We start from the raw sequence: 24,467 nt of genomic DNA, 5'->3' as shown, positions 1-24,467 counted from the left end.
TGTGCCCAGAACTGGTGGAGATTTCTGGATGTCAAGCTGCCAGGCAGCCTTCTCTGATGACGGGAGCGAAAGGGGTATGCAAGAATTCAGATTTGTTCTGGAGGAAAGAGCATTAATGATTCAGAAGAAGCCCTGTTCTTCAGAGGGAGGAGAAAAAGACTAGCTCATCCCTCCCACCTTAAAATTTTTTTTAAAAATTGTAGTTATTAATAAATATTCACAGCATAAAATTGACCATCTTAGCCATTTTTAAGTGCACACTTTGGTAACATCAAGTACATTCTCGCTGTTGTGCAATCATCACTGCCGTCCCCCTCCAGAACGTTTTCATCTTCCCCAACTGAAACCCTGTCCCCATGAAACACCCAACTCCCCGCCCCCAGCCTCTGGCAACCACCCATCTGTGTCTCCTCCCTTTGTGTGTGTGCAGGGCTAAGCAGAGGGCTGACATGGCAGATACTCACTATTTGTCGAGTCAGGTGAGGTGACCTGTTTCAGAACTCCGTGTGTCATCAGCCAACCCGGGACACTCCCTTTCCTCCTGGCTTCAGTGCAAGGCAGTAGGCCTCCGAGGGGGTTTTCAATGAAATGGCCACTTGGAATCACAAAAGGTTCAGGCAACGGAAAGAGAAGTTGAGGGTTTCTTTTCCGTATTCAGCTCCTTTTGCCATCTCCCAGCTGGGCTTTGCTTTCTGGTTCTGTTGTACTTATATGCGTCATCTTGTTTACTCTCAGCCCTTACTTCTCATCCTAGGGGTGTGGTGGGTAGCGACAGAGGAAGGTGGGAAGACCACCATGCAGGGGACGAAGCTAATAAAATGAAACAGCATATCTCTGTGTGTGAGGGGTTCCTGTGTTAACAGAGAGGGCTTCTCCCTGGAAGCAGAAGAAAACCATCCTTACATGAGTACATTGTACCCAGAGGAGGGTCTCTGTCTTTTCTGTGTTTCCCCTTTCCCAAGGGGTGGCCAGTGGTGTAACTCTAATGTATTCATGTATCATTAGGAGCAGAAAGGTGACATCAAGTAGGAGGTAGTTGTTTAGTATCAGGCAGTCTGAGCTCAGGAGCTTCTTTCCTGTGGAATGACAGGCCACAGCAAAGGCCTAGATTCTCATGGGGAGGAAGGAGTGGTCAGCTGTTAAAGCTGTCATGGGGGAATCGATGGCAGCCTTTGAGGCCCCTTTGATGTCACCTTCCTGGGTCTCCAGGCCTGCAGAGTTTGGAGCCTGGTCAGGCTGTATTCCTCTGTGGTGTCCACACCCCTGGACAGACCCAAAGCATAACCTAGAATTGAGTTGGATTTCTTAGAATACAGGTGACCGATTCCGAGGCCTGCCTGCCTCCTCCCTTTGTTCACACCATTTACAGTTTTTTCATTGACCTTTGTGGGGAAGGAAGTCTATAAGAAGGAGAGGCAGGCTTGGCAATTAAGTCACCCAGGAAGAGAGGAGGGTAGGGGAGACCTGTGTGGCGGAGAGGCCTGTCTTACAGGTCAAGATCCAGGCCACAGGGCCTCTAGTTGGTGGTTCGGGGGGCAGCTTAGGGTCCCCTGTTCGGGGCTGTTTCCCTGGATCACCCGCCCTGGTGTCAGGTCCCAAGGCCTGAGGACTCACCATCTTTTCTGTTTCCTATGCACAACCTTATAGGAGGCTCCACGTGTTCACCGTCACCTTCCAGGGTCTGCCCCGTGGCCCTCCTCACCACAGCCCCTCTCACTCCAATCTAAAGCCTGTTTCTTTCTTAGATTGAGTCAACTATAAATGGATTGATGGTTTTTCTTGGGCTGAGCCTGGTTCACTCACCCCTGGTGCTCATGGTGTGAATGGAGGAGCACTCCACTCCTCACTCATGGGAGCACAGCCTTCCCTAGGTATTATCCTGCCGTCTGGCATTGTGCCTGCCTGGATTTGGTTGTTATCACCACCACCGATAAAAGCACGGAGTGGCTTAAGTGTCCATGTTTAAAGCAGAGCCTCCATGGACCATCTGACATTTTTAAAGATGCCAGCAGTGGGCCAGGGTCCCAGAGCTGGTTAGACCTGAACTCAGAGGCTTCTGTTGCTCTGCCGCAGTGCCCAGGCCCGAGCAGAAACGGAGGACTCCTGTGTGTTTGGTCAGCCTGGAGTTCAAGGTGCATTCTGTGCAGAGGTGTGTGTTGCAAGTCAGTGATTAATGTCCCCACCGCTGCCCACATCCCCCACCCCATCCTTGAAACCTGCCCAGGTGGGGCAGGAGTGACGTCTGCAGAGCTCCCTGGTGGAGGCCTGCTGACACAGGGCTGTCAGAGTCGAGGCAACGTGATATATGGAGCCGGCGTGGAATCAGGAGCCTGGAGACCTGGCTCCTGTTTCAGTTCCTCTCGCTTATAGGATGAGCGTCGTCTCCCTAGGACTTGGGTTTCCCCCTTAGGAAGGGGGCTCTTAATCAGAGGCACGCTCAGAGTCACCTGGGCAGCTTCTTTAACCTACGTTTTACCCAGACCCTGCCCCTCCCCTCCAGGTGATTCACTCTTCCCAGGGCAGGGCCTTGGTATGTGTGTTTTCCCAGGTGAGCAGATTCCCTTTGAGAACCACTGGACCAGATAATCCTTAAGGCCCCCCAGACCCAAGAGGCCCCTCCTCCCTTCTTTCTTCTCTTCATTGCTAAAAATCCTTGAGCACTGAGTTAGGACGTGGGGTGGGGCATCCAGGAAGGATACCAAAGAAAGGGAAGGTTCAGAAAAGTCTGAAGGACCGTTTGAAGTAAGAACATCAGTGTGGGTGCGCTCCTTGTTGTTCAGTTGCTCAGTAGCGTCCAACTCTTGGCAACCCCATGGACTGCAACATACCATGCTTCCCTGTCCTTGTCCATCTTCCAGAGTTTGCTCAAACTTGTGTCCGTTGAGTCGGTGATGCCATCCACCATCCCGTCCTCTGTTGTTCCCTTCTCTTCCTTAGGCTCCCCTGAGTCTGTTAGAGCTGAGGGAAGAACAGGCAGACCTGGTGAGGACTGACCTGGGAAGACAGGACAGCTTTACTTGCTCTTTGAAGATAGGAAGGGACCTGGATATCAGGGCCTTTCCCATCCCCACAGGTGCTGGAGAGGGATTTGAATCCAAACTCCAGTTCTGTCACTTACTGTGTGACCTCTGGCAAGGTCATAATTACCCCCACACCCCATTTTTGCCATTTGTCGAAGACCCACCTAACAGGGCTGTTTCGAGGGTTAAACAGAAGTGTATAAGTACTTGGCCTGGTAACTGCTCGTTAGGTAGGTGGTAGCTGCATGATTTTCTCCTATGGAAGTCCCCAGAAAGGATGTCTCCTGGGGTTCTGTTAGCACTCCTCTTCTCCTTCACATTTTGTATGGGGAAAGAGAAAACCACCCAGTGTCTTGAGTTCAGTCTTAATGGCTGTCGGTGAGTGCCTCACTCAGCCCCCAGGTGTGGGTCTGGCTTTCCCTTCTCTATCAAAGAGCATTCTACCCTCTATCAGTGGAAAAGAGAGCAACTTCGAAATCTAATGTCTAAACTTGAAACTCCTGTTTGTCCTGCCCCCTGAGTCAGGAATTCCAGCCCCACATGTCCTTGTGTGTGGAAGCTGTGGGCTCAGCTGGGGGTGGGGGTAGGCCGGCACCTCACCCTGGGGACATTCTGATGGTGATAAACAGCTTCCTTCAGATGTGAGAGACAAGACTTTACACAAAAATGTGTAAAGTGCTTTATGGAAAGGCTACTTGGATCCTCGATGGCCTTGCCTGGAGACTTGAGGCTCTTTGGGCCTTCCCCACCTCTGACCTTCGCTGAGATAACTCTGACTTGTCTTTTTGGTCTCAGACTAAATATCACTTCCCCCCATCAGCCCTTTACTGCCCAAGCCCCTATCATAACCTCCCTTTAATCTTTCAAAAAGTATCCTGTGTACTTTCTGAAAATGTATGCATTTATTAATGTATGTTATTTTTGACCACGCTGGGTCTTCGTTGCTGCGAGTGCGCCTTTGTCTAGTTGTGGTGAGCGGGGACTGCTCTGGTTGTGGTGTGCGGGCTTCTCGTCGCGGTGCCTTCTCTAGTTAGGGGGCACGGGCTCTAGGGCGCCCAGGCTTCAGTCGCTGTGGCTTGAGGGTTCGAGAGCACAGGCTAAGCAATTGTGGTGCCTTGGTTTAGTTGCTCCACAGCATGTGGGATCTTCCCCTACCAGGAAACTAATCAGTGTCCCCTGCGTTGCAAGGCGGATTCTTAACTGCTGGACCACCAGGAGGGCCCTGCCTTCCTATTGCAGTTCAGTTTGTGTAGGTGTGTAATTGTGTCTTTAATGTTTGCTTCCTATAAGCTGCACGAAGGAAGGGTCTGTTTCTGTTTCATTCATTGCCACATTCTGGTCTCTGCCAGGCACTCGACGTTTGTTGAATGATGGCATGACCTGGTCACAGGGCCCTAAAATTGGCAGGAATGTAGCCAGGGAAGCTTTCTCAGGAAAAAAGAGGAGCAGTGGGCCTGGTGAATAGTTGGAGGAGCATGTTTGCTCCATCTTGCTGGTCAGGAAATTCCTCCCTCTGTCTCACCTATGTACCCCTTGGGCTGTGATTTATTCTGAGTTGGTCCTTGGTGGGGCCAGAGAATTTCTGGTCTCCACCCTTCGGAGAGTAACCCTTTCTAAGTCTGATTCAGACAGTCCTTCCTTCCCCTCCCTGTGGGCCCCACCCTCCACCTGCTCTTCTCTCAACTGACTCACTTGGCGCCCTCTACCCTTCCTTCCCGGGTGCCTTCTCATAGTCCCATCTGTCATAGCCTTCCTCCCTGTGTCCTCTCCGGTGGCATCTGGCCGGGTCTCCCATCTGGAAGTAGGAGCCACACAGGGGTCAGACAGGACCTCGGCTTTCTTGGTCACGAGCCCTCCCCAGCCTCTTGCCTGGTGTTCGTGGACACCTGACTCCCACAGGAGGTGGTTGGCAACGAAGTCTAATGGTTTGTTTGTGCTAGAATGGAAAGCCAACAACGAGAAGCCTTATGATTACCCAGCCCCTGATTATTGTTGTCATCCTGTGGGAGCTTGGTGTCTGCCCCACTCCTGCCTCCTAGCGTCCAAGCTCTGCCCTTTCTCTCCTGTTCTCTGCTTGCCAGGGACGGCCCCACTCCCGCCGCCCCCTGCGCCTTTCAGCCCTGCCTCCAAGGCTGTGGTCATTTTTTCCCTCCCTTCTCTCTTGCCTGCCCTCCTCACAGTTCTACTTTTTTGTCTTGTCTCTTTTCTCCCAAGCTGCCACTCTTCACTCTAAATCCCAGGAAAATCACCTTCTGACAGAGTTTTTCCTTGGCTCTATGGAAAGCAAGTCTCTTCACAATGACTCTGCAAATTTGTAGCACTTTGTGTGTATCAAAATGTTTGTACATCTATGAACCCTTGTGAGATGGGGTTGGGTTGGTAAGGAAAAGAGGCTCTGCAAGCTTAAGAGATTTGCTGATTTGCTTTCATGATATGAAAGAATCAGAACCAGTGCCCAGGCCTTCTGATTCTCAGTGAAGCCTAAACCATTCCCTGTCATTCCGTCTTACTAGCCTCTTGGTTGCCTTGCTGCTTCAGCTAAGGAAACATGTCTCCGAGTCATCTGCTCCTACTTGGGAACCTTCCTTGAAGTTGTCTAAGATGTGACCTTCCTCTGTCCTTCACCTAACCTAGCCTCTGCCCCCTGCTTTCTCCTTTTCAGAAAGCTTGGCTCTCTTCTCCCTCAGAAACCTTCCCCGTTCTCTATTCTTTCCCTGTTGCTTCTTACAGCCTTTGGGTCCTTGTTAATGTTTCCCTTTGATTCTAGCCAGCGGTATAGGAGTTCCTGCTGTAGGAAAGTCCGCTTTCTAGTAATATATGTTTACCCAACATATAAATTATGGGGCGCTGATTCACATAACAAAAGAGGATTCACTTTCAGTAGCTGCCCTCGTTCGTTGCTTTTAAGTGACTATTTGTGGATTATTTTGGAAAAAAATGGAGATTAAACCCAAAGCTAGTGTTAGAAACTATAGCACTAGGGAAAGGGGATGTTTTATCTAGATAGCACCTGCTTTCTTCTGTTTTTATATCCATTCAACAGAAGGATATTGAACGTGGCCTTGGGCTTCTGTGGTGGTTCAGTCAGTAAAGAATCTTTTGCAATGCAGGAGACCTGGGTTTGACCCCTAAAGAAGGAAATGGCAACCCACACCAGTATTCCTGCCGGAAAAATCCCATGGACAGAGGAGCACGGTGACCATGGGGTCGCAAAGAGTCAGACACAACTGAGCGACTGACACTTTGACTTCTTAAGACTTTGTCTTGCAGAGGACAAACAGTTAAAGAATCAGTCACTAAAATGAAATTGGTGCCATGAAAGGGGCTGTGCAGAGTGCCGTGGGAGCAGGACCACAGTCAGGGAAACTTCCTGGACGAGATGGGGTCTGTGTTGAAGTCTGGAAGGATGTGCACAGGGCATCCAGGTCAAAGGGAGGGGAGAGATGGAGTTGGAAGAGTGGACAGCATGTGCCGAGACCCAGAGGTGAAAAGGAGCGTGGCGTATTAAAAGAACCAAGAACTCCTTGCCTTGTCCTTCTCCCCCTACCCACCTCCGCCACAAGATGGGAATGGGTGGGGCTCCAGGTAAGCCATCCTTTGGATCATCAGCTGTAAGGCAGTCAGATCTGAGCTTAAGGAAGAGCCTCTTTGGCCCACAGAGGGCCAGTGGACAGAGCTCTGGGGCACGTGTGCCATGGGAGGCCTCCTTGGATTCGCCATCAGAAGACGAACCAGGCTCCACTTTGAGAATACAACGTCTTGGAGCCTTGGTTTCCTCATCTGTGAAGTGGGGTAATAATTCCTGCCTGGCTTCCCTCCAGGTCAGAGGCACAAATGAGACAATGACTGTGGAAACACCTTGTAAATTGTGAAGAGCTGGGTGGTTGGATGATGGCAGCAGAGGCAGCAGCTGGGAGGTGATGAAGTTGATGCTGTTGGCCACAGACAGAGACAGTCTCTGTATTCATTATGGCAGAGACAAGACCAAACTCTGACAGCTTGTAACGTTTTATTAGCAAAGGCTTTAAAAACTTGAGACTTGGAAAGTGAGTATTAGAGAAGTAAAGGGGAGACACCACCCTCAGCTGCCTGGAAGGCTTTGCAAGACCTTCCAGCTCTGAGCAGGGGGATGGCTAGAATGACCTCCCTTCTGAGGCTGGGAGTTGTCACCCCAGGCCTGTAGTTCTCTGTTTTCCTTTAGCTGCTGGAGCCAGGCGGAACCTCAGAAGCAAGCTGTTTATCTTGTAGGTTTTTTGGTTTATTTTTAAATTTCTGACTGTGACGGTATTTATTTTTTCCTTTTCCCTTTCCCCACTTCTCCAGCTCAGCATCAGAAAGAGACCATCTGTCCCCGGCCTCGCCTGCGGCCATTTTAGAACCGGCACCAGGCTGCTGCTCGAATTCTGGTCCCCTCCTCCCCACCTCCCTCCTGCACTGCCTGTCTCTCCTTTGGCTCCCTGCACGGGTCAGCTACCCGCCTCCTGTGGGGCTCTCCATCCAGGAAAACCCTCTGATCTGGATAAAGCCCTCAGCCCAGGGCGTCCGGGAAGCCAGGTCTGTGAGGAACCTGGGCGCTGAGGCATGGAGGGCACCGCTCCCAGCCTGGCGCAGGCAGGGCCCCTGTCCGCTCTGACTGGTTTCTGATCAGAATGGTATTTGTGTTCATGTGTGTGTGTCGGGTCTGGACTTGCTTCTGCCTCTTCGTGTATCTGTGTGTGTGTGTTCATGATCATGTGTGTCCTTCTGGCATAGAGACCCAGAAAGAGTGACTTAAAAACTACCCTCTGCCAGCACATAAACATCCTTCCTGGTTTCTCTCCTGCCCCTCCGCTCCAGAGCATACTCGGTTCCCCCCGCTCCTGTACTCCTTTTCCAAAAACAATGCTTCAAAGCCGCCGACAAGCAGAGGGTGAGTACTTCACGGTGTGGAACCAGAATAAAAGGATGCACTTGAGTTCCGCAGTGTGGGGTAGGCTTATGCACGGCAGAGAGGAGCTTCAGCTTCAGAGAGGAATGAAGACTAGGAAGCGAGTCTTCTGAAGGCCATCTGGTTCATTACTGGACGTTGTGGATGACGGGGAGTTGAGGAGGGTTTTAATCTTCCTTTCGAGCTCTCTTCTCTCGGGTTTGTTGGCTCTGTGAGGAGGTGCCTTGATGGTCCTCCCCCCACCACGCCGCCGACTCCAGCCGACTTCCTTTCTCCCACGGGAGTGTCTGTCTGTCTCATGCTTTGGCCTTGGGCCCACTTTCCACACTGAGCCCTTGGTGTAGGAATGGGGGTAACACAACACACTTCCTGGGTCATTGGTGGGTGGGGGGGCGGGATGAGACTGACTCAGGCCTCGGAGGGCCTCCTCCTGTTGACACAGGCAGGCGTCTGGACCTGCTGGGTCCTTGAGGCTGTGTCTGCTTTCTGTGCTTGGGGACGAAGCTTCCTGAGGAAACCTCCTGCCACCTCCCGACCCCCACCGCAGCCCACACATCCACTCCCATTCGCTTCCTCTTACACCCGTCCTTTCCCCAAACACACACCCTCCTGTATCTCTTCTCATAGGCGAACATGCACACACGTCCTTCAGTTGCTTACAGCTAACTGAAGGACATCTCTCCACCAGGACAGCCGCCCCTGCCAGCACCAACTGTGCTTGCATCCCTGTGGGCCTCAAGCTGCCGGGGAAACCTGTCTGACCCCCACCCCCCCGCCTGGCCCCTTCCCGGTGGGGGCTCCGATAGCAGGGGCTTAGGTGATCTGGTTGGTCGTGGTACGAGGGACAGGGTTTGAAGGTGCATCTGCACGGCAGTCAGTGGTTTAGCGCTTGGATGGTTGGCATGTAGGGGTGGCTTCAAGGCCTTGGTGAGCTGCTAGGAGACTGAAGGCCCCCTCCTCCAGGCTGTGCCTTGGTGCCAGCCCTGCCTGTGCCCCCCTCTTCCTTTTCCTGAGGGCCTGCTGGGTCACAGGAAGAGCTCAGGAAAACAGGCCTATTGTTTTCTTCAGGGAGGGAGGGTGGGAGGCCCTCTCAGCCCAGCCTAGTCTCAGCACCAGATAAACAGAGGCTCCACAGGCCCTGGCAGCCCTGCTCTTCCAGGCGAGAGGGTGGTTTGGCCGCAGCCTCCATCACGCCAGCTCTTGTCAGTCCCCTCTGTGGACCGCAAGTTCCCATTCTCTTTCCTGAGTGGCCCTGCGGTTCTTTTCCCCATCCTCCATTGACATCACAGGCTCTCTGAGCCTCTGGTCCTCTGTGGAGTCCTGGTGTGCTTGGTGACAGGGGAGGTGGGGCTGAGGCCCACACTTGTCCTCCTTTCCCCCAGCCCGGGGGCAAGCCCGCCTCCTGGCGCTGCTGCCCTGTGGAGGGGTGGGTGGGATGGCACCTCGCCTAGGTTAGGGAGCCACACCAGTTGCAGCAGGAGGACCTGCCAGGGCATATCCCAGTGAATAATCACAGCAGGGCCTGAAGTGCAGGAGAGACCGGACCTTCCCTGGTGTCTTTCCCAGGGATTCTCAGCCCTCCCCAAACTGCAGAGTCCTGGTTCTTTATACCATTCCAGCAGCCTCCTAGAATCTCTTGGAAGGGACAGACCCTTGCAGCTCTGAAAATTCTGTCCGATTCGTGGGTCAGCAAAAAAGTGGGGTCAGATTTGCCACTCCTACCTGCTTCTCCGGCAGTTGCCTCACAAGCAGCATTATCCCTGAGGCTTCAGTGTATGTAACTTCTCAGCATGTTAATTCTCCATTCTGGCATCTTGATTTATAAGCTCCTTGAAGGTAGAGCCAAGGTTTAAGAAGGCACTCTTTGGCAGGCAGTTTAAAAAGATGCTGCAAATATTGACGCTAACAGTTTGCATTTATTAAAGTACTTCGGGAACCCCTGTCCCCCTTGGGGGATTTCATCTCCATGCAGAGCAGACACCACACATGTGACTCCCCGCTTGGAGGTGGATGATCTTGAAGCAGCAGTGCAGGGAGGCATGTGGTCAGAGCAGCGCCGAGGCCAGGGTTCGACCTGCCAGCTCTGGGCCACTTCAGGAAACGTTGACCCCAAACCTGAGGGGCTAGCCAGCTTTTACCTTTCTGTCACCTGCCCTTCATCCTGGATTGCCCTGTGACTCCAGACCTCTTCTGTGGATTTCTGGGCACCTGCACACCAACTGTGAGGGAGCAGTTGGGGCGCTCCTTCTCTCCTGTGTCTTGCAGCCGAGCCTCACGGCTCCTTCATCCTTGAGCTTCAGTTCTCGCTGCCTGCCACCCCATCCTAGCCAGGCCTCAAACATGGATGCATAAGCTCTTCTGCATTTTCTCTTGGGAAATAGTCACCACGTTCATTTTTCACCAAACAATTCCTTGGTTTTCAGAGAAGGAAGAGGAGAATGCCAGTCAGTACTGGTCCCCAGGCCTCAGAGTAACTGCCTTGCTATTTGTGAGAGCTCTGTCGCCATCTTCCCCTTGTCCTTTCTCCAGATATGAGCTAGGGCCAGGGGCGAGGTCAGTCCAGGGAGCCCCTTGAGGATCAGCAGAGCAAGGGAGAAAGCTCCCCAGTTTGTGCCCAGTTCTCTCCTGACCAGTCCCAGCAGTAAGCAGAGCCCCCAGTGAAGGTACAGGTAGGCACCTTGGGAAGGATCAGGGCCCTGTGCCCAATCCACATTTAGCTAACTTTTATCGAGCACACAGCCTGTGCCAAATGCTGGCTGAAGCACACGGCAGTGCCTTCAGGAAGTCTTGGGCTACAGCTGGGCAGACTGACACACTGGAAATCATGAGAGGGGAACTGAAGACAGAGGAGTCTGAAGGGATGGCCCATTCCTGCTGCCACTTGCCTACCCCAGGGGTCTCCTCTCTATCCATCCAGCTTGGTGCCTCTTCCCTCCCCCCCCAGCTCTTTATCTTCTACTTCTTCCAGAAAGCTCTCCTCAACCAAACCCACCTCCTCCTTGCTCTGCTGGCATTTAAAGGTTAAATCAACAAGCATCTGAGCACCTCACGGGTACTTAGAAACACAGCTGGTGCTGTGAGGAAAACAGGAATCGGCGCCAGCTGATGCCTGAATAGTGCAAGGGCAGTGTCCTGCGTGAGCGGCATGTCACTACGTGAGTGCACGTGTGGGTCGGGCTGAAAGGTGGCGTGTGGAATGCCATCCCTTGAATTGTGCCTGGAGGCACATCTACCTGCAGAGTTACTGCAGATAACATCACTGCTGTCTCTTCATACCTGAATGCATACAGTCATAAATCACAGATGGCATCATGCGGTGTGAAGTCCGGTGCTGTGTAATGTCTCCCTGGCAGTTTTTGACCTGGATGAGGGGGTCTGTCAGGTGTCTCACAGCCCCACTCTTCAGTAACTGATCCTGAACACTTTTGCTGCCTTCCACAGCCTCCACCAACTGAAGACCTGGTGGCTCAGACGGTAAAGAATCTACCTGCAATGCAGGAGACCCAGGTTCAGTCCCTGGATCAGGAAGATCCCCTGGAGAAGGGAATGGCAACCCCGTCCAGTGTTGTTGCTGGAGAATTCCATGGATAGAGGAATCTGGCGGGCTACAGTCCATGCGGTCGCAAAGAGCTGGACACGACTGAGAAACTGACTTGCACTTTTCCTTTCAGGAAACGCTTAGTAACATAAACCCTTGTGAGTGAAAGTAGCCACAGACTGTTACTCCACATGCTCACAATTCAACAAAAGTGATTTTGTGTATGACACAGAGAGCTGCCCAGGTAATATAATAAAACATTTGGGCGCCCACATCTGTGCAAGTCTGTAGAGCTCTCATACCAGGTGGCAGCCGGGTACCACCTGAGTGTGGTTCCTGCCCTGAAAGAGCATCTTTTCTACTTCGGGAGATGAGACATAACCATGCGAAAAGTTAAATAATGAGATTATGGTCCAGCTTGTTTAGTTGCAAGGAAGCTCTCAAGTGAGGCTGGATACAAGAAGTTGCAGCACAAACTCTGGAGCCAGGCTATGTGCCTTCAGATGCTGGCACTGCCACTTCATTAGCCATTCGACCTTCACCAAGTCTCTATTTCCATTATGTGTAAAGTGGGAATCATAATAGTATCGGTGTCGTGGAGTTTTGTGGGATTAAATTAACTGGTAGTGCTACTGTCATGTTGATTTCGATTGACTTGAAGGGTCCGAGTCTCACTGCAGTCTGAGCACACGAACAGCGCACAGCACGGCCAGTTTCTTGGAGCTAGAGCTGTAGGGTGACTGAGTCGTGGTAAAAGCAGGCACAGCGAGCACCAGCCAGTCCCCTGTCCCCCCACTTCCCTCTCCCTCCACTCTGTTCTGTTCTCAGCCAGCCTCTCTGCTCACAACAACCTCTGCCACCCTAACTCCCCAGGTACCTTCCTGGTGTCTTCCCTCTGGGTTTTAGTTGGAATGGCCTAGAGGGAAATTTGCCCTCATTCATCTTTTCTCTTGGTTTCAGACTGGGTACCCTTGGGTCAGGAATGGTTGAAAACAGGGTCCCTTAGGCAACAAGAACTTTGATCAGGCCTATAAGTCGAATTTTGAGGGCAGACCTGGGCTCCTCTGCTTCCTGGCTGTGTGTAACCCTGGGCATGTCATTTAATTGCTCTAATATTCCTTCCCTGTAAAATAAATATGCCAGTAACATCTACCTTACAGTTTGCTATGAGATTATACTTCTCAAGCACTCAGCAGTACCAGGACCAAAGAAAATGCTGAGAACCTGCTAGCTGTTTAATTATTACAGGGATGTGGGGAGGGTAGGCAATGAGAGAGCACTCTGAGACAGAAAATGTGGGAGATGTCTCATGAGGTGGTCAAGGTAAGAGGCACAGGGTTGGGACAGATAAAGAGCATCCTTGCTCAGAGAGTCCTGGGAAGGCTGTTAGACCCCAGCCGTCATCCTTATTGTTGCCCTTGCCTGATTGCCCAAGTCTGGGGGATCACGAGAGAGCAACCGCAGAACTGAAGAGTTGTTTAGTGTCTGCCTTCCCCGTCAGAACACTGTTACAGAAGGGACTGCCCCATTTTACTCAACTTTCTTCCAGAGCCTAACACAACTCCTGGCACATGGTAAGGAAGTAATACATAGTCATCAGGTTGGCAGCTTTGTGGAATGTGGACCTGAGCATTTAAAATCACATGGTTATGGGGACTTCCCTGTCAGTGCAGCCATTAAGACTTCATGCTTCCAGTGCAGGGCATGCTGGTTCAATCTCTGGTCGGGGAACTAAGATCTTACATGCTGTGTGGCACAGCCAAAAAAAAAACAAAAATCATAGAGACAGAACCAGAAAGTTTTCTCATTGAAAGGGAATCCAGAGAGGTTAAGTGACTTGCCCACAAACATACAGCCTGTTAGCAACAGAGCCAAGAAAAGAAACCAGGTTTCCTAATTCTAAATTATATACGTAGGTATATTTTATCATTGTCTGTGTTTGTCTTAGGACTTTTTCACATGTGTTATTAGCATTTTGAGGGCTCCCTTCCATGTGAGTAGGTTAACTTTCTTAGGGCGGCAGTTTTCACTGTCAGCAGTAATTTATGGAGTAGTATGAGAGGGGCTTTAAGGTTATTATTTTTAACAACAGTTCTATTGATGTGCAATTCACATAGCACAAAATTCACCCTTTCACAGAATTTTAAAGTGGTTTTTGGTGTATTTACAGACTTGCTGTCAACACTGTCTAATTGCAGAACATTTTCTTCAGCCCCAGATAAAACCCAGTACCCATTAGCAGTCACCACAATTTCTTCCCCCCAGCCCCTGAAGGAGGACTAATCGATCTGCTTTCTGTCTCTAAGGATTTGCCTATTACAGACATTAAACATAAATGGAGCTGTAAATATGTGAAGTTTTTTTTTTTTTACTGCCTTCTGTCATTTAGTTAGTGTAATGTTTTCAAGGTTCATCCGTTGCTGTAGCATGTATTCTTATTACTTCATACCTTTTTGTTACCAAAGAATATTCCATCATTGGAATATCCATAAATAGATACATCATATTCATTCATCAAGTGATGGACATTGGGCTGTTTCTGCTTTTAAGCTGTTATGAATAAAGCTGCTGTGAACATCTTAGGTACAGATTTTTGTGTGTTTGTGTGTTTTCAGGTGCATTGGGTATCTACCTAGGAGTCAAATTGCTGGGTCATGTGGTAACTCTATTTTATATAGAGTTAAACTGAGAAACTGCTAAACTGTTTTCCAAAGTGACAGCCCCGTTTTACCTTCCCACCAGCAGTGTATGAGGGTTCCAAGTTCTCTGGGTCCTCATCAGTGCTTGTCGTCCGTCATTTTGATTAAAGCTGTCTTCGTGGGTGTGAAGTGGCCTCTTGTTGTGGTTTTGATTCTTACTTCCCTAGTGACTCATAAAACATCTTTTCGCCTGCTTATTGGCCACTGTGTATCTTTTTTGGAGAAATGTCTATTCAGATCCTTTGCCCGTTTTAAAATTATTTGTCTTTTTCTTGTGGAGTTATTATATTCTTAAGGCTTTTTAGTATTCTGTATACAGGTCCCTTGTCAGGTATAAATCCTTTATCTACATGCCCCTTATCTCTGACACATAATTTGCAGATGTTTTTTCCAATCCTGTGGGTTGTCTTCACTTTCTTGATGCTGTTCTGTGAAACACACAGTTTTAGGCTTTGATGAAGTCCAATTTGCCTTTTTTTTTTGGTCTTTTGTTTCTTATGCTTTCAGTACCATACGTAAGAAACCATTCCCTGATCCAAGATCATGAAGACTTACTCCTGTGTTGTCCTTTCATTTTTTATCGTTTTAGCTCTTACCTTTTTAGAGCCATGACCCATTTTGGGTTAATTTTTTGTGTGTGGTATGACATAAGCGTCCAAATTTATTCTTTTAAATACGGATATCCAGTTTGTTGAAAAGACTGTTGAATGATCTTGGTACCCTTGTTGAAAATCAATTGACTGCAAATTGAAGAGTTTATTTTTGGATTCTCAATTCCAGTCTATTGATCTATATGTCTGCCATTGTGCCAGTATCCCGTGGTCCTGATTGCTGTAGCTTTGTAGTATGTTTTCAAGTTGAGCAGTGCAAGTCCTCTAACTTCATTCTTCCTTTTAAAGACATCTTGTCTCTTGGGTCCTTTGCATTTTCATATGACTTTTAGGCTAACTTGTCAATTTCTGCCCAAAAAAGCCATCTGGGTTTTTGATAAAAGTACACCGAATGTGTGGATCTTAATAGTACTAAATCTTCTGGTCCGTAAATGCAGGATGTTTTTCCATTTACCTAGGTCTTCTTTCATTTCTTTGAACAGTGTTTTACAGTTTTCAGTGTACATGTCTCACACTTCTTTGGTTCGATTTATTCTTTCTGATACTCTTGTAAGTGGAATTGTTTTCGGAATTTCCTTTCTGGATCATTAATTGTAGTATACAGAAATAAGAGTTGGTTTTCATATATTGATCTTGTATCCTGCAACCTTGTTGAACTTGTCCATGAGTTTAATAGATGAGATCAATGTGTGAGGTTGAGGTTGAAATTCATGGGTTGGATAGCTTGTGGTGGGCTAGAATGGCTAGTGATTTCTTGGAGAAAAAAAAAGAATACCACCACCACTTGGGATTTGACTTGGCTGACAGGAGAGGTCATCTTTTGGTGGGGTTGGCCCCTGACAAAGATAAAAGGGGCATGAGTTGAGTCAGTGCAGATGGGGGTGCTGTGGTGCCCTTGTAGGAGAGCAGTAGCTCTCTACCACTGTGCCTCCTTTCAGATCCCTGATGCTTCCTTTCGCCTGTTAGTAACTCCCCAAAGCAGCACAGCCTCTCTGAAAGGGGCCACTGACCTCCACGTTGGAATCACCCAGGGGATCTGTTAAACATACAGATTTCCCTCCTCACCCCAGACCTGCAGTGCTAAATCGGAATCTCGAGCAGAATCTAGGATTCTCACATATCCTAAAGCACCGTGTCTAGCATCTGTTCCCAAGCTTTTCCAGCCTTATTCAGGCCCCAGGCTCCCACTTAGCAAATGATCTTCCCTCCGACGTAATCACCTAAGTCAGAGTCACTGGGTATTCATGGGGAGCTCCCCCATCTTCCTTTGTCTTTAATCTCGACAGAGCAGCGACTCTTCACGTCTTGTTTCTTTCTGTCCTTCTCTCGCCCTCCTTCATTAGTCTCCTGTACCCTTGACCCCATCCCTTTCCACCTGCCAGCAACTGGCTGGACAAGAACCAGGCTGCTGAGAACAGAGTCTGAGCACCAAGGCAAAGAGCTGGAGGAGGCTCCAGAGCTGTGCCCTTGTGCAGGCGGGCAGGCCAGGACTGCCTGGTGGCTTCCCAGGAGCAGAGCATTTCCCTTTGGGGATGCCCCTTCTAGATCGCCATCGAAGAGGGTGGCCACGCGTACAGAGAGGCAGATATATGAAGGGCCCACATCTGAAGCCAGATCAATGCATTAAGTCATATTTGAACTATGGTATTAAATATTTCTGGACATTATGAATCCTTGAGTCTGGCACTGTGGTATTTGATCAGTGCTGTAATCCACTGATGCAGTTTATACACAAATAGATACATATGCTCCCATGTATATCATTAAACAGCAAGTTGTCAGGCATCAGCAGTCGCTTTTTAGTCTTCTTCCCTTAAGTATTTGAGATCTTCCCTATTTTGAAAACCCTCTTGTCTGACCTTGCTCCCTCCTCTAGCCATCATCTGCTTTTCCCCTTCCTCTCCAAGTCGGGCTTCTCCAGCAAGGGTGCTGCCCCCAGAGCCTTCACTTCCTCATCACCCCACCCCCCGCCATCTACTCTCACCACTGTGGTCTGCACGGGGATGCCCAGTGGGGCCCTTGGTGCCAAGGCCAGTGATGCTTTTCTTAGTCCCCTCTGACCACCTCCCCTCTGGTGTCTGTTCCTCTGATCGCCCGTGTGCAGCACATGGCCCTTCCTCAGGGGCTGGCCTTGGCCCTTCTAGTCCTCATTCCCTGTGCACCTACCCTGAACACCATTTCCCACACTCACAAACAGTCTTTAAATCTTTCTCCTCAAACCCTTGTTTCTAGCTGCCTGGTAGATATTGACTTCTGTGCATCCCCAAACATCTCAAACAACATCCAAACCCAAGCTGCTGTCCCTCAGCAGGGCCTGGCCTTCCCTGCTCTTCTGTTCTTGTCACCACTCAGACACTACCTCTTCCAGGGAGCCTGCCTGAGATTCCCACCCTGAGTCAAATTCTGTCCCCTGAAACCACAGAGCTGGCTTATTACCCAGTCCAGCTTCCTCTTAGCTGTGTGAGGAAGACGAGGCCCTGGACAGTTAAATACTTGCTCAGGGACACATAGCTATGTCCCCCTGGAAATCACTCTCCAGTGGTCTTTGCTCTACTCCAGGCTGGAGTGCCTTCCATTGCTCTCATGGCGCGTAACCACTGGGTGTCCACGTGTCCACGCTGGGGTGCTTGGCCTGCCTGTAAAATCACATGGCCCTTGAGGGGCTGTCCGTGGTTCTCATACAGCACGGTTGAGATCCCCATTGTGCCTCACTAAGAACTTGTCACATAGATAAATATTTAATGGATAAATGGAAGAAGACAAAGTCACTTGGCAGATCTCCCCAGATTAGGGCCCAGGGCAGGGCCGATTTAGACACTCACTCGGCAGTATTTAGCAGTTGTCTGGTGATGGGGCAACTTTAAGTATCTGGCTGAAGTGTTTGGACTCCCTTCTGGGTAGAGGAGCAAACTCAGGAAGGCAGGGTGAAGCAGAAGGCAGCGGCAGAAGGCAGGCGCTCCAGGAGGGAGGGGGTGGAGGGATGGGCCTGGAGTAGCAGCTTCAGGAATGGAGAGGAGGAGACACATGGGCGTCTTGAAAGGAGAAGGAACTGGGGAGGGGATGCTGCCAAGGTGGGGCTTGGGTGAGGGTGGTGCTGTCGTTGAGAAACAGAGTGGGGCCAGGCCTCCGTGGAGCATGTTCCCTGGAGGATGTTTCGGGCCAGGACTCCTGTGTCACACGCACAGTCTCAACTTAATTCTCAGAATAACCCTTTCAATAAGTGAGGTCAGCCTGGCCGGGGGTCAGGAAACAGGCTTGAGACCATTAAATCCGTGTCTGAACGTGAGTGTCTGACCTCACAGGCTGTCCTTTCATCTCTCAGTGCCTTCCAAACAGAGCCTGAGGAGACAGGCTGGGAGCTCAGGTTGCAGCCTCTGTTTGTGTTGATCTGAGGTGACGATGCTGTGTCATTGTGACTCTGCCAGGCTGCTCTTATCCCCTCTTCGATTAGGAGCACCAGAAGATCAAGCCCATGTGTCCTTCTCCTGTCTCCGTCCATTTCAGAAAGAAAGATGGAAGAAAGGACTTCCCGATGGTTAAGAGTGTAGAGGCCCCAGGATGGATGAGGCCATTCTCTGGGAGAGACTTTTTAGGGAAGTGAGTTCCCTTCAAGCCTCTGAGTCTAGACTTGCAGGTGGATAAGATAACTTCTTCTAGGTCCCTTGTAGCTCTCAGGTTCAAGCAGACCTCTTGTCAGCCCCTCTCCCTTTCCTGTGGGGCCTGCTGATTTTTAGACCTATTCAAGGGTTTTGTTTTGTTTAGTAACTTAAGTTGGAGCTAAGTAATTGAACATAGAACCAGGGAATTCTTGGTTTGGCCAGCCCAGGCCCCTTCAGAGCAGGTGGAAGGACTCTCTCTGTAGCTTCTGTCAAGGCTCCCGCAAACCTGGCCATTTCTGGAATGTTCTTTCAGGCTGCTGCTTGCAAAGCCCTGGGCTAGGTGCTGGACAGGCAAGTAAGCAGGGAGGATTCAGTCCCTTCCTTCCAGGATTTACAGACAAGTCGGTGCATAGTCACGGCGTGTGGAGGCACGGGCTCTGACGAGGATGTCCGGGAACCAGGCCACATTTCCAGTCCTCTCAGGACGTTCCTGAGGTGGGGGTCTCCCTGGTCTCCAGCCCATCCAGGTTACCTTCCACGTCCCCTTGCTGCAGTGGGTGAAGGAGGAGGTGTTCTTTTGGTTTGTTTGGTTTGGGGAGTTTCTTTGGTTGTTTTTACAGAAATCCTATCTTGGTTTTCAAAATCAGAGAGAAAGTTTTATATGATATACTTTGAGGATTGTCAGCAATGAGGCTCAGGTGTCTGCTGGGGAGTTTGTTTCCTGAGTGGCACGTGCCTCCCCTCCATCCTGCAGGTGGGGGAGAGCCTGCCTGTGGCCCCAGGCACCCCTGGCAGGCCTTGGCCTGCAACCCCACCTCCCAATCCCTCTCTCTCAGAAAGGAGCCCTGCCCAGAGGGTGCCGGTGGCCTCCCTGCGGCTGTGCTGCTCAGCCCAGCAGGCCATGAGCCTCTTCGGAGGCGTTTGTCTGAGCCCTGCAGGCCCTCGCCCCTCCTCTCCTGGTACCACTTGGCTCCAAACAAGGGGAACTGAAAGTTCTCCCTTCACACCTCCTCTCCCTGCTCTCCATCCCCCCATCCCCTCCGGATCCCTGTACCCCACCAAATGCTGGGAGCCCTGGGCTCAGGACTGGGAAAGGGGAGAAGGCTGGCTCTTGTGCTCTGGCTCCTCCTAACTTTCCTCATCCCTGCTTTTACTTTCACTGCGTACACGCCTGTGCCAGGCACCGACTTAATAAGCATTTTGTGGGTGTTGCCCCATTTAAAGTTGCCACCAGCCCAGAGGTGGGTACTCAGGTGTCCCCTCGTGCGGATGAGGCCACAGGCTTTCAGAGATCGTCACTGAGTCTGAAAGCAGCAGCCTGTCTAAATAGCCAGCGGGGCTCTGCCCCCTGTTTTCTCTCCCCTTCTTCTGGCTTTCCCCTCCCCAAACATAAACTCTGACCCAGTCTCAGAAAAGGGCAGGTCTCCAGCAGCCCCCCAGCAGCCCCATCAACACAGTCATTCTCAACTCCTGGTCGAACAGCCTTCCCGCCTCTAGCTCGGGTTTCTGTTCTGAAGTGCTGATACCTCATTCTTTCTCTCCCCCTGCCCCCTCAGGACCCTGCAGGCATCTTCGAGCTGGTAGAGGTGGTTGGCAATGGCACCTACGGACAGGTGTACAAGGTGAGGCTCTGGATGTGGCGGGAGGTGCCCTCTCCTATGGGCCTCTCTGGAGTGAGCTGTGGTCTGGAGATTTGACAGGGCCTGGAGGGATTACAGGGGCTGGGGGCCCTGGGAAAGGAGGGGGCCCAGGGAGGGAGAGGAAAGGGATAAAGTCAGGAGGAAAGGAAGCAGCGAGAGGCGGGTGTTTTTGCTGGCCTCTACCTCTGAGCTTAGAGCCAGCCCTGGGTGTGGCAAGAACAGTCTGGAGCTGGGTGGGGTGAGGAACGGGGACACGCGGGGCAACGGGAAGGGCATGGGGACATGTGTGACTGAGCTCAGAAGTACAGGTGTGGCTTCTCCTGAGTCCACAGGAGACCCAGGGCTCGGGGGCGGTGGGACCTAGAGGGGCACCCTCAGCAGAGGGGACCCACTTTCTTGAGCCCCCCTGACCGGCCTGCAGCAGGATTGGGACCGGGGCGCAGGCCTTCTGCTTTTGAGGCTGCCTCTCTCCTCCGCCTCCACAGCAGTGGCATTTCCTCAACCACAGACTGTGGCTTTTGGCCTGGCCAGTCTGGCCCTTCACGTGGTCTACCCGCCGGTCACACTCCATGGGGGAGGCAGCCCCAGCAGGGAGGTGGTACTCATGGTGGATGCTGCCCTCAAGCGCGCGCCTGGCTGCTTCAGCTCTAGATATGGCACTCGGCCTCTTCACGAGTCTCCTGTGTCTCAGGGGCCAGGGTTTCCTGGGTCACTGGGGCTACCCACCTGTCTCTTACCCTTCTTCTCTGTAAGCTTTGGAAAGCAGGTGCACCCCCCACCCCAGTCACCCCATCTCTTGCCTAGTTGTTGCCATGGAAATAGCAGCTCTGTGTTCTACTGCTTCTCTGGGCTTGGGGGTCGTGAAAAACTGCTGGGGATAAAAATAACCCCTGGGCTGGCAGTCCCCCCCAACACACACCTTCCTCCTCCCCAGGAAGCCTTAGACTTTCCTACTGGAGCCTGAGATGACTCCTGCTAGGAATTTTGGAAGGATAAGGGAGGCAGAAGGGGAATGGCAGGGACACGCTCTAGAAGAAGTTTCTTCCCATTAGCACTGGTGGTGGGGTTTCCACATAGCAGTCAGCCCTCCCATGTTTCTCTAAGTTTCCTAAAATCTCAGCCCTGTCTACTCTCTCCTGTTAACAGTAATAAAAAGCCCTGTGTATGTGTCTGGGGGTGGGGGTGATTCTGGGAAAGGCCTCCTGTCCAGAGAGGTGAATCAGGAGAGGACCCAGGCAGTCTGTCTTGCATAGAAGATGCTGGAGAGCCAAAGCCCTCCTCCCCCAGCCGCTTCTCCCAGCTCCATGCTGCTCCATCTGAGGATGGAGAGGGAGCCCTCACTTGCTGCTCTAACTTTCAGCCAAGGTTGTCTAAGGCAGAGAGGCTGGGACAAAGCACAAGTGTCTCTCCCTCATCCCTCTTGAGTGTTTCAGGAGAGGAGACCCTTCATCTTTATCCAGCTTAGCACTTGGAATCCAGGGGCGGTGATTTTCCTATAACTGACTCATAAACTGAGGTGTCTAGCCAGGGGCATTTTCTAAGAAAGAAAGCAGCCAAAAATTGTGGCCTCTCTCAGAATTAAGCCCCTCCCAAGTGCAGGCTTGACCACCCCCATGCCTGGCTCTTCGTTCTACAGGGTCGGCATGTCAAGACTGGGCAGCTGGCTGCCATCAAAGTCATGGACGTCACGGAGGTAAGGCGCGTGTAGGGCAGGGGAGGGTCGGGGTGTTGAGAGGGGGGCTTGCGGGGGTGGCTCTCAGGGTTCACCTCTCCCTGTTCACGTAGGATGAGGAGGAAGAGATCAAACAGGAGATCAACATGTTGAAAAAATACTCTCACCACCGCAACATCGCCACCTACTACGGGGCCTTCATCAAGAAGAGCCCCCCAGGGAACGACGACCAGCTCTGGGTGAGGAGCGCCCCTGGCCTGCCCCAGTTAATGCATCTGTTCTCCTGCCTCTGAGCACAGCTCCTGGGAAAGCAGCACATCTCATATGTGTGGGTTTTGGCAAGACTCGGGCCCCTCCCAGCAGCGCACAAGCCTCTCAGGGCGATTACTCTCCAATTACTCGGCCGCAGCTCGCTTAGCTCTTTGGGGCCTCCCCCAAATTCCCTCCAGGCTCGGAACATTCCTAAGAGTCATCGCCTTTCCCTGCCTGGGCGCTGTTGCCCGCTAATTCCCCAGCCTCACCCTTTCTTGGGCTCAACCCAGCCCAGAGGAGAGGGCAGCAGGGAACTCAGCCATGGCTGGGGAACTGGCCCCCAGACCAGGTCCCCCTCCCAGCAGTTGCTAGACAAGTACTAACTGAGCGTCCTCTGTGGACCCTGCACAGATAATCATGAGTTGTGGTCCCTGCCTCCAAAGCACTTAGGCTTTTTTGGGTGGGGAGAGACACACGTAGAGAAAGGCAACCAGCTGTGTGTAGTGGGAGATTATTAAGGGCTAGAAGCTGAGCACTAGTGACCCAGCGCCCCCTTGTGGACCCCATCCTCCCCTCCAGCTATGGGAGGGGCTCCCCAGATGTGCAGATTACCTCTTTGGCGCATGCAAATATAGGTACCTCAGGCTGCCTTTTTTTGGCATGGAATGCAGCTTGTAGGAAACATACAGTGAAAACATTTGGACAGGCGTACTGCTCACCCGGGATTTGTTTGGCCTCCGCTTTGGGTCCCTGGAGGTGGGAAGCATACAGTGAAAACATTTGGACGGGGATACTGGTCCCTCAGGATTTGTTTGGCCTCTGCTCTGAGTCCCTAGAGGTGCCAGCCAGCCGGAGTTCTTCTCATCTCCCGGCCTCTGCCTGGCCTGTTTACAGACTTTGTGCTGAAGCCTCAGATTCCCTTCTGCAGCTCTCTGGTAGCCCCTGGGCTCTGTCTTGTCTCTCTAGCAGACCTTGGGACTTGCTGACTCTTGAGTCCCTTTTTTGTCTCTCTCAAGGGTTGGCCAGCCTTTCCTTTGAAGGGCCAGACAGTAAATATTTGGGGTTCTGTGGGTCATAAGCTTCTAACAACTACTCAGCTCAGCCATAGACAATGCAGAGATGAAAACAGGAGTGTCCCTTGACTCCAGAGAGCTTTATTTAAGATGCTAAGATGGCAGTTTCATGTGATTCTTCTTTGATTTTTATTTCAGCCATTTAAAAATGTAAAAATCTTGCTCAGCCTCTTGGCCGTAGATTGCCGGGCCCCTGCTCTGGAGCGCTGGTTCTCCGCTCACTGTTGGGCTTTGTGGGTCCCAGTGAGGATCTGCTGGAAGCTTTGGCCCCTTCCCCAGGGAAAGTGCACAAACCTGAGTCATTCTGTCTGCAAGTTCAGGGATTCCCTGGGGTCCTCTTCTGGCCCAGACCATCACCTCCCTCAGCCCACCTGCCCTGTGTCTCCCAGTTGTGTCTCCTTCCCCTTTCTCTCCTAATCTTACCAAGTTCTGTGGCTTTCACTAGGGGCCTCATGGCCCCTGCTCTCCAGCTCATACCAATTCTGACCCAAGGACTCCAGTTCTCCCCCAGGGGCCCGGCACGGGAAGGAGGCCTTGCCTGACAGATAACTTTTCCCTCCGGTGCCTCCCTGGGACCATAGCTGGTGATGGAGTTCTGTGGTGCTGGTTCTGTAACGGACTTGGTGAAGAACACAAAAGGGAACGCCCTGAAGGAGGACTGTATAGCCTACATCTGCAGGGAGATTCTCCGGGTGAGCGCCAGGTCCCTCCCTGCCTCCTCCTCCCATCTCCCTGGAAGCGGGCCTTCCCTGCACTCACAGGGAAGGAGCTGGAACTGTGCCCCCTTGAAGGAACAGATGGCCTGATGCGAGTGCGTGTGGAGAACCCTCAGAGGGACCCCGTGCCTCTGTTTCCCAGCCCTGCCCTTTCCTTGGGGCCGTGCAGCTGGATCCTCCAGTCTGAGGACACTCCCCTCAAAGCTGAGCCTTTACCTGGGCTCCTGGCTCCCAGGTGGAGAGGGACAGCTCCCCCAGCCCAGCCCAGCCAGGTGCCTCCCCAGCCCCTCGACTCACATCCTTGTCCTCTAACACCAAGAATACTCCCCCCCACCCCTCTTGCCCCAGGGTCTGGCCCATCTCCACGCCCACAAGGTGATCCACCGAGACATCAAGGGGCAGAACGTGCTGCTGACAGAGAATGCCGAGGTCAAGCTAGGTACGCTGACGCCTTCTGACCTCTAGCACGGAGTTGGGGACCCGTTTGTTCATCCCCTCTAGTCGCTCAAGTCCACCTGTCTACGGGCTGGGGGATTTGCTCCCTGCCTTCTGCTGAAAACCACTGGAGAAGCTTTTTGTGTGCTCCCTGGTGTGTCCGGGTGCTGTGCCAGCCCCTCTGGGGAGATGTTTGGCCCCTTCTGCCTAGAATGCTGTCCCTTGGTCCTTTCACCCTGGTTTCTCCCCCAGACACAGGAAGACTAGGTCAGGGCCTTTGGGATG

At 51.7% G+C, this 24,467-nt stretch overlaps 1 protein-coding gene across 4 annotated transcripts in view; it reads left to right on the top strand.

Annotated features, from left to right (window-relative positions):
- The window catches only part of MINK1 (misshapen like kinase 1), a 46,303-nt gene that overhangs the window by 9,883 nt on the left and 11,953 nt on the right, over positions 1–24,467 (top strand). For all 4 annotated transcript variants that reach the window (XM_068978769.1, XM_068978768.1, XM_068978770.1 and 1 more), the window contains exons 2-6: positions 19,951–20,016; positions 21,671–21,727; positions 21,820–21,945; positions 23,613–23,723; positions 24,096–24,186. In XM_068978769.1, the coding sequence (XP_068834870.1) occupies positions 19,951–20,016; positions 21,671–21,727; positions 21,820–21,945; positions 23,613–23,723; positions 24,096–24,186 (451 nt within the window). The remainder of the gene's footprint in view (positions 1–19,950; positions 20,017–21,670; positions 21,728–21,819; positions 21,946–23,612; positions 23,724–24,095; positions 24,187–24,467) is intronic.

This window comes from Capricornis sumatraensis, chromosome 8, assembly GCF_032405125.1.
Source record: "Capricornis sumatraensis isolate serow.1 chromosome 8, serow.2, whole genome shotgun sequence".
Lineage (NCBI taxonomy): Eukaryota > Metazoa > Chordata > Mammalia > Artiodactyla > Bovidae > Capricornis > Capricornis sumatraensis.
The sequence above is the reverse complement of the archived record's forward strand: the minus strand, read 5'-3'. Positions and strand labels throughout refer to the sequence as shown.